The sequence below is a fragment of the Ranitomeya imitator genome, chromosome 2 (assembly GCF_032444005.1).
Source record: "Ranitomeya imitator isolate aRanImi1 chromosome 2, aRanImi1.pri, whole genome shotgun sequence".
In the NCBI taxonomy this organism is placed as follows: domain Eukaryota; kingdom Metazoa; phylum Chordata; class Amphibia; order Anura; family Dendrobatidae; genus Ranitomeya; species Ranitomeya imitator.
This window is the reverse complement of record NC_091283.1, coordinates 98,006,939-98,021,779: the sequence shown is the minus strand read 5'-3', so window position 1 is coordinate 98,021,779 and position 14,841 is coordinate 98,006,939. Positions and strand designations below refer to the sequence as shown.

At 44.6% G+C, this 14,841-nt stretch overlaps 1 protein-coding gene across 4 annotated transcripts in view; it reads left to right on the top strand.

Moving 5' to 3' along the window:
• CD99L2 (CD99 molecule like 2) overlaps positions 1–14,841 on the top strand; it is a 153,866-nt gene that overhangs the window by 124,749 nt on the left and 14,276 nt on the right. For 2 of the 4 annotated variants that reach the window (XM_069747060.1, XM_069747062.1), the window contains 2 exons: positions 1,931–1,978; positions 3,839–3,955. In XM_069747060.1, the coding sequence (XP_069603161.1) occupies positions 1,931–1,978; positions 3,839–3,955 (165 nt within the window). The remainder of the gene's footprint in view (positions 1–1,930; positions 1,979–3,838; positions 3,956–14,841) is intronic. The other 2 variants (XM_069747061.1, XM_069747063.1) reach the window with 1 other exon arrangement.

Below are 14,841 nucleotides of genomic sequence, written 5' to 3'. Positions count from 1 at the left end.
CAGGACTGCGGATTTTTCCGCAGCGGATTTTGGAAAACCGCAGCTCAAAACCGCTGCGGTTTCTACTGCGGATTCCGCTGCTCTTTTACACCTGCAGTTTTCTATTGGAGCAGGAGTAAAACCGCTGCAGATTCCGCAGAAAGAATTGACATGCTGCAAATTGTGAACAGCTGCGTTTCCGCGCGTTTTTTTCCGCAGCATGTTCACTGAGGTTTTCGTTTCCCATAGGTTTACATTGTACTGTAAAGGCTACTTTCACACTAGCGTCGGAATTCGGCCCGTCGCATTGCGTCGGGCCGAGATTCCGACGCTAGTGTTGTTAGCACCGCAGAAGGGGTGCAGCGGATGCATTCTCCGGCGCATCCGCTGCCCCATTGTGAGATGCAGGGAGGTGGGGGCGGAGTTCCGGCCGCGCATGTGCGGTCGGAAAAAGCGGTCCGTCTGGAGCAAAAAAACGTTACATTTAACGTTTTTTGCTCCCGGCGGTCCGCCACAACACGGCGCAACCGTCGCACGACGGTTGCGACGTGTGTCAATACGTCGCAATGCGTCGGTAATGTTACTCTAGGGGGCAAAAACGCATCCTGCAAACAACTTTGCAGGATGCGTTTTTTCCCCTAAACGACGCATTGCGACGTATTAAAAAAAACGCCAGTGTGAAAGTACAAACTCATGGGAAACTGCTGCGGACCCGCAGCAAAATCCGCAACGTGTGCACAGAGCCTAAGATTGTTTTGTAAATTAGTGTGTGAGCTTGGGGGAGGAGGTCGGAGGAGCCCACATTGGAATATGGATTCTTGGTACAGCTGCAGTTTAAATACGTTTATTTAAGTGCATTAACAAGTTAAAACAGCATTTTCACATGGAGTTTGGGATAAGAAGCAGCAAAATGAGCTAATGGAGTATATTACAAAGGTTCATAAATTTGCAAAGAATGATCAAAAATTAAAAGTTTAGTTACTCTTTAAGGACATTTATTGGATACTAGTTTATACTAAAGGTACCGTCACATTTAGCGACGCTGCAGCGATATAGACAACGATGCCGATCGCTGCAGCGTCGTTGTGTGGTTGCTGGAGAGCTGTCACACAGACAGCTCTCCAGCGACCAACGATGCCGAAGTCCCCGAGTAACCAGGGTAAACATCGGGTTACTAAGCGCAGGGCCGTGCTTAGTAACCCAATGTTTACCCTGGTTACCATTGTAAAAGTAAAAAAAAACAAACACTGCATACTTACATTCCGGTGTCTGTCCCCCGGCGTCAGCTTCCCTGCACTGTGTCAGCGCCGGCCGGCCGTAAAGCAGAGCACAGCGATGACGTCACTGCTGTGCTCTGCTTTACGGCCGGCCGGCGCTGACAGTCAGTGCGGGAAGCTGACGCCGGGGGACGTGACAGACACCGGAATGTGAGTATGTACTGTTTGTTTTTTTAAAAACTTTTACAATGGTAACCAGGGTAAACATCGGGTTACTAAGCGCGGCCCTGCGCTTAGTAACCCGATATTTACCCTGGTTACCAGTGAACACATTGCTGGATCGACGTCACACACGCCGATCCAGCGATGACAGCGGGTGATCAGCGACCAAAAAAAAGGTCCTGATCATTTCCAGCGACCAACGATCTCCCAGCAGGGGCCTGATCGTTGGTCGCTGTCACGCATAACGATTTCGTTAACGATATCGTTGCTACGTCACAAAAAGCAACGATATCGTTAACAAAATCGTTATGTGTGAAGGTACCTAAGTCACTAGGTTGAAAACCAGACATTTTTAAAAGCAAAGACAATGCAAGAAATTAACACAGAGCAACAAATTAAAGTTGTATATTCTGCTCCTGCATCAAATGTATTCTATATGAAGGTGAGGATTCGTGCTTTGTGTTGTGCTCATTCCTGTGAAGCATATACAATTGACATTTCCATGACCATAGGCTCCACTATCAGAGATAAAGATAAACCCAAGGGTGGTGGAAACAAAGGTGAGACTTCCTTCTTTGACTCCAGTCACTTCTTGTTCTGTAATCTCCATTTTATCGGCTCTCTGCTCCTATACTAACAAACTCTGAGCTTGGCTGGGTTGTATGTTGAGCACATTGCAGGTGATTTATGGCTGTTTGCTTTTCTGCATTAATGCATGTGTCATAGGAAAGCAGGGCAGATCCTGCTAAGAAGGATGTTTGTTATGATCATTTGGCGTACAGAAAAATTACCTATTCCCCCCATTAATGAGTCTATGCAGCTCAGTCTATTATTTTTTCAGAGGCAGCGACATTAGAGAAAATTTTAGGAATGTCAAACCTTCTAAACCTTGTTTTTTCAACTGTTAACCTAAATCTCCTGTCCATGCTAACTTATTTAAAGGGGTTGTGCAGGTATATGCTCTTAGCCACGGGCACCCAGCCAGTAGCGTTCATTAGTAATCCTTAATTATCACGTACCATGCTCATTAGGTGAAATTGCATCAATTCTGGTGGTCAGTCATTTCTAACTGTTCACACTCCATGACGATCATGAAGCTGCTCGGGGCGTATTATGGGGCTCAGAAGTTGAGCACTCACCATACAGGGCTGGTGCCAGCTGTGTTATACAGCCAGCACCTGCCTCTCCTGGACTTCAAGGGAGACAGTGCTTTTGTTTTTCTCAGTATACTGCAATACTCAAATATTGTAGTATATAGTACAACTGATCAATGATCGCAAGTTGAAATCCCTTTGGGGAATGGGGAACTAAAAAAAAAAAAAAAAAAGTGAAAAATGGAATTGGCGTTTAAAAATATTTTCCATCGAAAAATTAGATGAAAAATAAGCATATTTTGCCTCCTGTCTGCTCAGTCTAAAATAAACAATTACGGTATTTAACCATGCGGTAAATTCCATGAAGGAAAAAAATCTGAATGCCTTTTCTTTTTTAAAGATGCAATACACAAAAAAAAGTGTATACCAACCACTATGGCACTATAGCTTAACACTTAAAAGCCATCTCACATCTTCATTGCTGGAGAAATAAAAAGTCATGAGTATCAAAAGAGCGACACAAACCATTTTTTAAGACGCTAAAATAGTAAAAATGTGGAGTATGAGTTTTGATATCTCTCTAATCATACTGCCTTGCAGAATTTAGTTGCCAAGTCATTTTTATTACATATTGAACGCTGTAAAAATAAAATCCAACAAAAGTAAAATTGCAGGAGTTTTTTTTTACTTTCTTTTGTTTTTTTTACCAAACCTCTCCCTTTTTTTTATTTTTTTACTTTATTCTCCTGCTTTTCGGTATAGTATTTGATTAAGTGAATTATGTCATTCAAAACTACAGCCTGGGTCAAAAATACAAACCCTCATACAGCTATGTAGACGGCAAAATAAAAAAGTATTGACTCTTAGAAAAGGGGGAAAAATAAGAAAATGCAAAAAAAACACAAGAAAGGGCTGCATTGTTGTGGGTTTAAAGTGGAGTGGTTTACAATACTTGAGAAAACAGTAACCGTGTTGAGTTGAGAAAAGCCGACCATATGTCCTTGCAATCTAAAGAAGAAAACTAGTGGTAATACATTCCAAACTAATACAGGGGTCTTCTGCCTGAGCTGGGGGTTACTGGAGTTATTTCAATTTCTCCTGATGATTGATACGGGTGGTCATGAAATGTTGGTGTGTGGCTTTTCCTATTAAAACTCTTTTTCTTGCTATAAAGAGTTATATTCATTGTGTAATCACAAGGCTTTTGTGGCTAGAAATGGCCTAACTCACGAGAGTGTTCCTGGAAATCATTATACTGGCCGGCTTTTGAATACTGAAGCCGAAAACACGAAGGTCCTTGACCAATAACACTATTTTCCATTGCAGACTTTTCGGACTCTGATTTAGACGATATAATGAATGGAGGCTACAAGCCAGACAAAGGAAGAGGTAGAGACAAAGGAGACGGGAGACACCAAGAAGATAATAGAGACCAAGGAGAAGGTACAGTTCTGCTATTCTGTATTTGCAAATAATATTACTTGTCCTTACAGGATGGGTATCTTGCCTACAAAAAGCACTCCCGACCACCACCTCTCCAGCCAAATCCCTATGGGAAATAAACATTGGACCATAACTTAAGGTGTTGTGTTTTCTGTTATCGAACTCCCTCCTGTGGTCATGAATGGTACTTCGGCGAGTTCTGTCCATGGACTCCCTCTGGTGGCTGTGAGTGGAGCTGCTGCTTCTGAGGTTCCTTCCACAGGTGATTTAAGGTACCTTCACACTAAACGATATCGCTAGCGATCCGTGACGTTGCAGCGTCCTCGCTAGCGATATTGTTCAGTGTGACAGGCAGCAGCGATCAGAATCCTGCTGTGATGTCGTTGGTCGGGGCTAGACGGCCAGAACTTTCTTTGGTCGCTGGCTCTCCCGCTGACATCGCTGAATCGGCGTGTGTGACACCGATTCAGCGATGTCTTCGCTGGTAACCAGGGTAAACATCGGGTTACTAAGCGCAGGGCCGCGCTTAGTAACCCGATGTTTACCCTGGATACCATCCTAAAAGTAAAAAAAACAAACACTACATACTTACCTACCGCTGTCTGTCCCCGGCGCTGTGCTTTCCTGCACTCACTGTGAGCACAGCGTCCGGAAAACAGAGCGGTGACGTCACCGCTCTGCTTTCCGGCCGCTGTGCTCACAGCCAGTACAGAGAAGCAGAGTGCCGGGGACAGACAGCGGAAGGTAAGTATGTAGCGTTTGTTTTTTTTTACGTTTAGGATGGTAACCAGGGTAAACATCGGCTTACTAAGCGCGGCCCTGCGCTTAGTAACCCGATGTTTACCCTGGTTACCGGCATCGTTGGTCGCTGGAGAGCGGTCTGTGTGACAGCTCTCCAGCGACCAAACAGCGACGCTGCAGCGATCCGGATCGTTGTCTGGATCGCTGCAGCGTCGTTTAATGTGAAGGTACCTTATGTTTAGCTGGGACCAAGGCCTTTCTGGCAGGAACCCCTGCTGGGAACCCAAATGGTTTAACTGCTTCAAAGAAAACTCCCCCCACTCGGACGGGAGCCGTAATTTCATAAGGAGTTACAGAGCTATTGTACTTCCTAGCCATATAATGGATACATTTTTCTCAGAAATGTGATGATTGCCTGCCAGAGTCTTGAACAGTTCTAGCACCCTGGGGTGTGGAGATACGTAGAACGGTTAGTAGAAGCCAGGTAGCGAAGCCATGTTTGGTCTTCAAGCGTAACAGGGGCCCGACCTGACCGTTGGCACCTAAATTGCTTGCCGTATGATCTTCCGTTGACAAGTTATGATCCATCATAGGTTTTGGAGTTTCAGTTACTAGACCCAAGGCAGGGAGACTATTACTAACCTGGGGGCGGGAAAGGGAGGTACCAACCAAGGGGTTAATTGCTCATGCAAGGCTGTGGCCCTGCGTTCTCTTCTAAGAGAGGTCACCTCCATTGTATCATGTTAGAAGAAACCGGAAACCGCTGGCACCCCACACTTCCCATGTGGCTGCGCAGCACCAAAGTCTACCATACAACTGGTAACTGACTATTGTATCATCTGCTTACACTGATTTGTACTGGCCTGTTTTCAGAGAATATGAATAGCACCAAAACTTTTTTTTGCACTCATGGTTAGTGGTTGGATGAAGCCATTTACTGTCAAACTACTGTGTTTTCTCTGTTTAAATCATAATGACAACCCTAAACATCCAAATGACCCTGATCAAAAGTTCACATACCCCATTTTTTAATATTGTGTATTGCCCCCTCTAACATCAATGACAGCTTGAAGTCTTTTGTGGTAGTTGTGGATGAGGTTCTTTATTTTCTCAGATGGTAAAGCTGCCTACTCTTCTTGGCAAAAAGCCTCCAGTTCCTGTAAATTACTGGGCTGTCTATCATGAACTGCGTGCTTGAGATCTCCTCAGGGTGACCTAATAATATTGAGGTCAGGAGACTGTGATGGCCACTAGAGAACCAAATTTGCCTCGAGTATTTGTTGATAGCGTGATGCATTCATCTTTCCTTTGACCAAGTTTCCTGTGCCTGTGTAGCTCACCCCCCCAAAACATCAGCGATCCCCCTCCGTGCTTTACAGTAGGAATGGTGTTCCTTTCATCATAGGCCCTGTTGACCTCTCTCCAAATATAACTTTTATGGTTGTGGTCAAAAAGTTCAATTTTGGTCTCGTCACTCCAAATTACCTTGTTCCAGAAGTTTTGAGGCTTGTCTCAGTGCAGTTTTGCGTATTGTAGGCGAGATACTTTATGGCATTTGCACAGTAATGGCTTTTTTCTGGCGACTCGACCATGCAGCCCATTTTTCTTCAAGTGCCTCTTTATTGTGCATGTTGAAACAGCCACACCGCTAGTTTTCAGTAAGTCCTGTATTTCAGCTGATGTTATTTGTGGGTTTTTCTTTGCATACCAAACAATTTTTCTTGTGGACGACATTTTTGCTGGTCTAACTGACCGTTGTTTTGTTTTTACAGAGCCCCTGATTTTCCATTTGTTAATCACAGTTTGAATGCTGCTGACTGGCAATATCAATTCCTTGGATATCTTTTTGTATCCCTTTCCTGTTTTATACTGTTCAACTACCTTTTCCAGTAGATCCATTGACAGTTCTTTGCTTTCCCTATGACTCACAATCCAGAAACGTCAGTGGCTGGATGATAGATGCAAGAGTCTGTCCGGATCCCAGAAACTCACTCAGCTTTTATGCACACACACTGATTACAAGCAAACAGGTCACAGGTGAGGATGTTACCTTTAGTAGCCAGCTAAACCCATTAGTGTGAACTTCTGTGCATGTTATCAGGCCAAAATCACCAGGCTATGTGAACTTTTGATCAGGGTCATTTGGATGTTTTGCTGTTATCATTCACATTTTCTGAAAAAAGGCCAAGAAAGCAAAAAATCTTCCGGGGTATGAAAACTGTTGAGAATATATATACAGGTCCTTCTCAAAAAATTAGCATATAGTGTTAAATTTCATTATTTACCATAATGTAATGATTACAATTAAACGTTCATATATTATAGATTCATTATCCACCAACTGAAATTTGTCAGGTCTTTTATTGTTTTAATACTGATGATTTTGGCATACAACTCCTGATAACCCAAAAAACCTGTCTCAATAAATTAGCATATTTCACCCATCCAATCAAATAAAAGTGTTTTTTAATAACAAACAAAAAAACCAACAAATAATAATGTTCAGTTATGCACTCAATACTTGGTCGGGAATCCTTTGGCAGAAATGACTGCTTCAATGCGGCGTGGCATGGAGGCAATCAGCCTGTGACACTGCTGAGATGTTATGGAGGCCCAGGATGCTTCAATAGCGGCCTTAAGCTCATCCAGAGTGTTGGGTCTTGCGTCTCTCAACTTTCTCTTCACAATATCCCACAGATTCTCTATGGGGTTCAGGTCAGGAGAGTTGGCAGGCCAATTGAGCACAGTAATACCATGGTCAGTAAACCATTTACCAGTGGTTTTGGCACTGTGAGCAGGTGCCAGGTCGTGCTGAAAAATGAAATCTTCATCTCCATAAAGCATTTCAGCCGATGGAAGCATGAAGTGCTCCAAAATCTCCTGATAGCTAGCTGCATTGACCCTGCCCTTGATGAAACACAGTGGACCAACACCAGCAGCTGACATGGCACCCCACACCATCACTGACTGTGGGTACTTGACACTGGACTTCAGGCATTTTGGCATTTCCTTCTCCCCAGTCTTCCTCCAGACTCTGGCACCTTGATTTCCGAATGACATGCAAAATTTGCTTTCATCAGAAAAAAGTACTTGGGACCACTTAGCAACAGTCCAGTGCTGCTTCTCTGTAGCCCAGGTCAGGCGCCTCTGCCGCTGTTTATGGTTCAAAAGTGGCTTTACCTGGGGAATGCGGCACCTGTAGCCCATTTCCTGCACACGCCTGTGCACGGTGGCTCTGGATGTTTCCACACCAGACTCAGTCCACTGCTTCCTCAGGTTCCCCAAGGTCTGGAATCGGTCCTTCTCCACAATCTTCCTCAGGGTCCGGTCTCCTCTTCTCGTTGTACAGCGTTTTCTGCCACATTGTTTCCTTCCAACAGACTTACCATTGAGGTGCCTTGATACAGCACTCTGGGAACAGCCTATTTGTTGAGAAATTTCTTTCTGGGTCTTACCCTCTTGCTTGAGGGTGTCAATGATGGCCTTCTTGACATCTGTCAGGTCGCTAGTCTTACCTATGATGGGGGTTTTGAGTAATGAACCAGGCAGGGAGTTTATAAAAGCCTCAGGTATCTTTTGCATGTGTTTAGAGTTAATTAGTTGATTCAGAAGATTAGGGTAATAGGTCGTTTAGAGAACCTTTTCTTGATATGCTAATTTATTGAGACAGGTTTTTTGGGTTATCAGGAGTTGTATGCCAAAATCATCAGTATTAAAACAATAAAAGACCTGACAAATTTCAGTTGGTGGATAATGAATCTATAATATATGAAAGTTTAATTGTAATCATTACATTATGGTAAATAATGAAATTTAACACTATATGCTAATTTTTTGAGAAGGACCTGTATATATATAGTACAGACCAAACGTTTGGACACACCTTCTCATTTAAAGATTTTTCTGTATTTTTATTACTATGAAAATTGTAAATTCACACTGAAGGCATCAAAACTATGAATTAACACATGTGGAAACAAAAAAGTGTGAAACTGAAAATATGTCTTATATTCTAGGTTCTTCAAAGTAGCCACCTTTTGCTTTGATGACTGCTTTGCACACTCTTGGCATTCTCTTGATGAGCTTCAAGAGGTAGTCACCGGAAAGCACTGCCAGAGCCCTACAAAATGACCTCCAGCAGGCCACAAATTTGCATGTGTCTGCACAAACGGTTAGAAACCGACTCCATGAGAATGGTCTGTGTGCCCGAAGTCCATAGATGGGGTCGTGCTCACAGCCCAACACCGTGCAAGATGCTTGGCATTTGCCACAGAACACCAGGATTGACATTCGCCACTGGCGCCCTGTGATCTTCACAGATGAAAGCAGGTTCACACTTAGCACATGTGACAGAGTCTAGAGGCCCCGTGGAAAGCGATCTGTTGCCTGCAACCTCCTTGAGCATGACCGGTTTGGCAATGGGTCAGTAATGGTGTGGGGTGGCATTTCTTTAGAGGGCCGCACGGCCCTCCATATGCTCACCACAGGTAGCCTGACTGCCATTAGATACCGAGATGAGATCCTCAGACCCCTTGTGAAACCATATGCTGGTGCGGTTGGCCCTGGGTTCCTCCAAATGCAGGACAATGCCAGACCTCATGTGGCTGGAATGTATCAGCAGTTCCTGCAAGATGAAGGCATTGAAGCTATGGACTGGCCCGCCCGTTCCCCAGACATGAATCCAATTGAATACATTTGGGACATCATGTCTTGCACCATCCATCAATGTCACGTTGCACCACCGACTGTCCAGGAGTTGGCGGATGCTTTAGTCCAGGTGTGGGAAGAGATCCCTCAGAAGACCATCCACCGCCTCATCAGGAGCATGCCCAGGCGTTGTAGGGAGGTCATAAAGGCATGTGGAGGCCAAACACACTGAGTATCATTTCCTTGTCTTGAGGCATTTCCACTGAAGTTGGATCAGCCTGTAACTTCATTTTCCCCTTTAAGTTTGAGCATCATTCCAACTCCAGACCTCCATGGGATATTAATTTTGATTTACGTTGATCATTTTTATGTTTTATTGTTCTCAACACATTCCACTATGTAATGAATAAAGATTTACAACTGGAATATTTTATTCAGTGATATCTAGGATGTGGGATTTTAGTGTTCCCTTTATTTTTTTGAGCAGTGTATGCAGAATTGGCTAAGTAGACAGATGTTTCCAGTAGAGCTGTAAGACACTTGTATCAGTGGTTTTTTTCTTTTGCATGTGACTAAGCATGAACGATCATTGTAGAGCAGAGCTGAGATCTTTTGGCTGCAGCTTGGCTACAGTGTCTAAGGCAGTCAGAAACACAACTTGTCTCATCGTTGGTTCACACTACTGTGTGTCCTCCATCTGTAGCTTTGCATTCTCCGATTGGCTGCTGTGGATATCACAGGTCTTCCAGGATGATTTGTAATCATGGGTAGAATTTTTATAATTGACCAATTAGTGGGTCACCAGTGAGGGAAAAAAATATAGTAATAGGGTCATTCATCTTAGTACAGTCTATTATAGGCAAAGTAAGGGGGAGTCCGGAGAGTCACTTGCACAAACTTTGCATAAATCAGCAATACAAACAAGTATAAAGGTACCGTCACATTTAGCGACGCTGCAGCGATATAGACAACGATCCCGATCGCTGTTTAGGTCGTTGTGTGGTCGCTGGAGAGCTGTCACACAGACAGCTCTCCAACGAGCAACGATGCCGAAGTCCCCGGGTAACCAGGGTAAACATCGGGTTACTAAGCGCAGGGCCGCTCTTAGTAACCCGATGTTTACCCTGGTTACCATTGTAAAAGTAAAAAACAAACAAACAGTACATACTTACATTCCGGTGTCTGTCACGTCCTCCGGCGTCAGCTTCCCGCACTGTCAGCGCCGGCCGTAAAGCAGAGCACAGCGGTGACATCACCGCTGTGCTCTGCTTTACGGCCGGCGCTGACACAGTCGGTGCGGGAAGCTGACGCCGGGGGACGTGACAGACACCGGAATGTGAGTATGTAGTGTTTTTTTTTTTTTTTTTTTACTTTTACAATGGCAACCAGGGTAAACATCGGGTTACTAAGCGCGGCCCTGCGCTTAGTAACCCGATATTTACCCTGGTTACCAGTGAACACATCGCTGGATCGGCGTCACACACGCCGATCCAGCGATGACAGCGGGTGATCAGCGACCAAAAAAAAGGTCCTGATCACTCCCAGCGACCAACGATCTCCCAGCAGGGGCCTGATCGTTGGTCGCTGTCACGCATAACGATTTCGTTAACGATATCGTTGCTACGTCACAAAAAGCAACGATATCGTTAATGAAATCGTTATGTGTGAAGGTACCTTAAGAAACTGTGCTGTTTATGGAAGATGACATAGCTGCTAGTTTCTACCCACTAGTTCAGATACAGCTGAAATATAAGGTGAAAGCCTTAAAAAACAAACAAAAAAAGAAACTAGTGCAAATGTAGGATACAAGTCACATAAAGCCAGAAATAGTGATTTCTTACTTTCAACTAAATGGGCTTTTTTTCTTTTTAAACTGAAATTGAATTTGCAGTATATCATCAACCACTGTGTAAATATCATCTCCTGCTGTGGACACATCTATTGTAGTCTCCATTTAGCCAATGAAACCTAAACAGGACAACCCCTCCTTGAAAAAAGTCTAATTTTCTCCTTCAGTCAGTTAATATTGTGCTCCAGGGGAAATGTAGAACAGTAAAGGTACCTTCACACATAACGATATTGTTAACGATATCGTTGCTATTTGTGACGTAGCAACGATATCGTTAATGAAATCGTTATGTGTGACAGCGACCAACGATCAGGCCCCTGCTGGGAGATCGTTGGTCGCTGAATAAAGTCCAGAACTTTATTTCGTCGCTGGACTCCCTGGAGACATCGCTGGATCGGCGTGTGTGACACCGATCCAGCGATGTCTTCACTGGTAACCAGGGTAAACATCGGGTAACTAAGCGCAGGGCCGCGCTTAGTAACCCGATGTTTACCCTGGTTACCATGCTAAAAGTAAAAAAAAACAAACAGTACATACTTACCTACAGCCGTCTGTCCTCCAGCGCTGTGCTCTGCACTCCTCCTGTACTGGCTGTGAGCCGGAAAGCAGAGCGGTGACGTCACCGCTCTGCTTTCCGGCTCCCAGACAGTACAGGAGGAGAGCAGAGAAGCAGAGCGCAGCGCTGGAGGACAGACGGCTGTAGGTAAGTATGTACTGTTTGTTTTTTTTTACTTTTAGCATGGTAACCAGGGTAAACATCGGGTTACTAAGCGCGGCCCTGCGCTTAGTTACCCGATGTTTACCCTGGTTACCAGCATCGTTGGTCGCTGGAGAGCGGTCTGTGTGACAGCTCTCCAGCGACCAAACAGCGACGCTGCAGCGATCCGGATCGTTGTCGGTATCGCTGCAGCGTCGCTAAATGTGAAGGGGCCTTAAGGCATCCATTTACGTGAGCAGGCAGCCATGTAATACATGATCACATTGAATTCTCCAGAGTGGGGGCGCTCTCTCCAGTTGCTTTGTGTTCTGGCTAATAGAGGAGATATAAAGCAGGGGATCCCCTCTATTAGGTCCGTACTCCATGATGAGTCATAAGAATTGCCTCTTTGGGGCAATTCTTTTTTACCAGGGTTCATGTAAAATCTGTTTGTGTCATCAGAAATATTGTTTAATTAGACAATTCCTACAGATTCCAAAATAAATGAACTGGAGTATAAGTTAAGGTACATTTACACTAAACGACTTACCAATGGTCACGACCAGCGATACGACCGGGCCGTGATCGTTGGTAAGTCGTTGTGTGGTCGCTGGGGAGCTGTCACACAGACAGCTCTCTCCAGCGACCAACGATCAGGGGAACGACTTCGGCATCGTTGAAACTGTCTTCAACGATGCCGAAGTTCCCCTGCAGCACCCAGGTAACCAGGGTAGACATCGGGTTACTAAGTGCAGGGCCGCGCTTAGTAACCAGATATTTACCCTGGTTACCATTGTAAAAGTAAAAAAAAAAAAAAACACTACATACTCACATTCTGATGTCTGTCACATACCCCGCCGGCGTCCACAGGGTTAAAACTGCTTTTGGCAGGAGCGCTGCTAATGCACGCGCTGCTGCCGAGAGTTTCCCTGCACTGACTGTGTCAGTGCCGGCCGTAAAGCAGAGCACAGTGACGTCACTGCTGTGCTCTGCTTTACGGCCGGCGCTGACACAGTGGACGCCGGGGGACGTGACGGACATCAGAATGTGAGTATGTAGTGTTTTTTTTTTTTTTTTTTACTTTTACAATGGTAACCAGGGTAAATATCGGGTTACTAAGCGCGGCCCTGCGCTCAGTAACCCGATATTTACCCTGGTTACCAGTGAACACATCGCTGGATCGGCGTGACACACGCCGATCCAGCGATGACAGCGGGTGATCAGCGACCAAAAAAATGGTCCTGATTATTCCCCAACGACCAACGATCTCCCAGCAGGGGCCTGATCGTTGGTCGCTGTCACACATAACGAGATTGTTAGCGGGATCGTTGCTACGTCACCAAAAGCGTGACGTTGCAACGATATTGTTAATGATATCGTTATGTGTGACGGTACCTTTAGTGTACATGCAACTGTAGGAGCATGTTCACACTGGCAATTAAACAAACAAAACCTAAAGATAGAAACCAAATGAACATATACCCTGTTCTCAGCAAGTAAAAAGCAATAGTGCATATAAATAACAGTGTAAAAAGCATTATCCTTTAGTACTAAAACCTTACCATGAGTCAAAAATTACATCAATGTGAATAAGGGCCGAGCAGGATAAGGGCCCAAACTATGTGGACACCCAGCAATGGGAAGCTATATAAACGTAGTGTCCAGCTCAAATAAAATGAGGTCACACCCTCTTGTGCAAGAACCTAAAGCAAAACTGAAAGAAATGAACTGTAGTATAAGCAGGCAATGGTGTGGCCTCCCTTTTAGCGATGGGTGAACCAGGACAGGACACCTATTGTTGTGTTTTGGTGTGGGCACTTCTGGCCCTATCACTGCCAAGACAATTTCCATGGCTATCTTTAAATAATTAAAAAAATGGTGGGGACCACTTTTGCTAGCCAGCAATGGTAAAGGAGACAGCTGGGTACTGGTATTCTCCGGGTGGGAAGGTCCATGGATCTTTGGCCCTCCCGAGCTTAAAAATAGCAGCCAGCAGCCACCCCAGAAAAGGTGAATACATTATATGCGTTCATTCTTGTGCTTTGCCAGGCTCTTTTTGCTTGCCCTGGTACATTAGCAAACCGGGTAATATTTTGGGGTTGATGTCAGCTGTGAAATCTCCGCTGACATCAAGCCCAGAGGTTAGTAATGGAGCGGCGTCTGCTATTACGAACCCGGTAATTGCTTAGTTAAAAAAAACACAGACACAGGAAAAAAATACTTTGTTTGAATAAAGATTCTACTACACGCCTTCATTTACCAGTTTATGAATTTAAAAATAAATCCAGGAAGTTCCGACGGTAATTCTCACGCTCGTTCCTGCCGATGACCACGAGTAACACTATTGAGCCTTGTTCTGAGAACTTTCTGTATGAGCCTCAGTAGGGTTCGCAGGCAGGACTGTGAGAAACTTTGTGCCTGCCGCTGAACGGGCATGAACTATGAAGAGATTCCATAGGATTAAATGGACGTCGTGGGACATTACACTCTTGGATTACCGTCGGAACTTCCTGGATTTAGTACATCGTGCCTTGGAATCTAAGACAGAAACAAAATTAACATATCCCCTGCTATAAGCAAGTAAAAAACAATAGTGCATATACTTGGTAAACACTGAAAAGAAAAAAGTGTTAAGTTATCCACCAACACCAAGGTGTACCCAGTCAGGACGGTCCTAACCTCTGGTATTAAGACTATACCATGTGTAAAAAAATACCTCAATGTGAATAAGGACCGAGCAGGAACGTGGCCAACAGTGGCACCCAGAAATGGGAAGCTATATAAATGTAATGCCCAGTTCAAAGAAAGGGAGTAGGGATGGGCTGATCTGTGGATGTTTGAGTCCATCGGGTTCTGCTTAATTATAAACCCCAATCAAGTGAATGTGGCGCCCAAACAGCTGGCAGTTCCCACTTGGTCCTCTGTGTGAAAGCATGGAAAACAGCGCGTTTG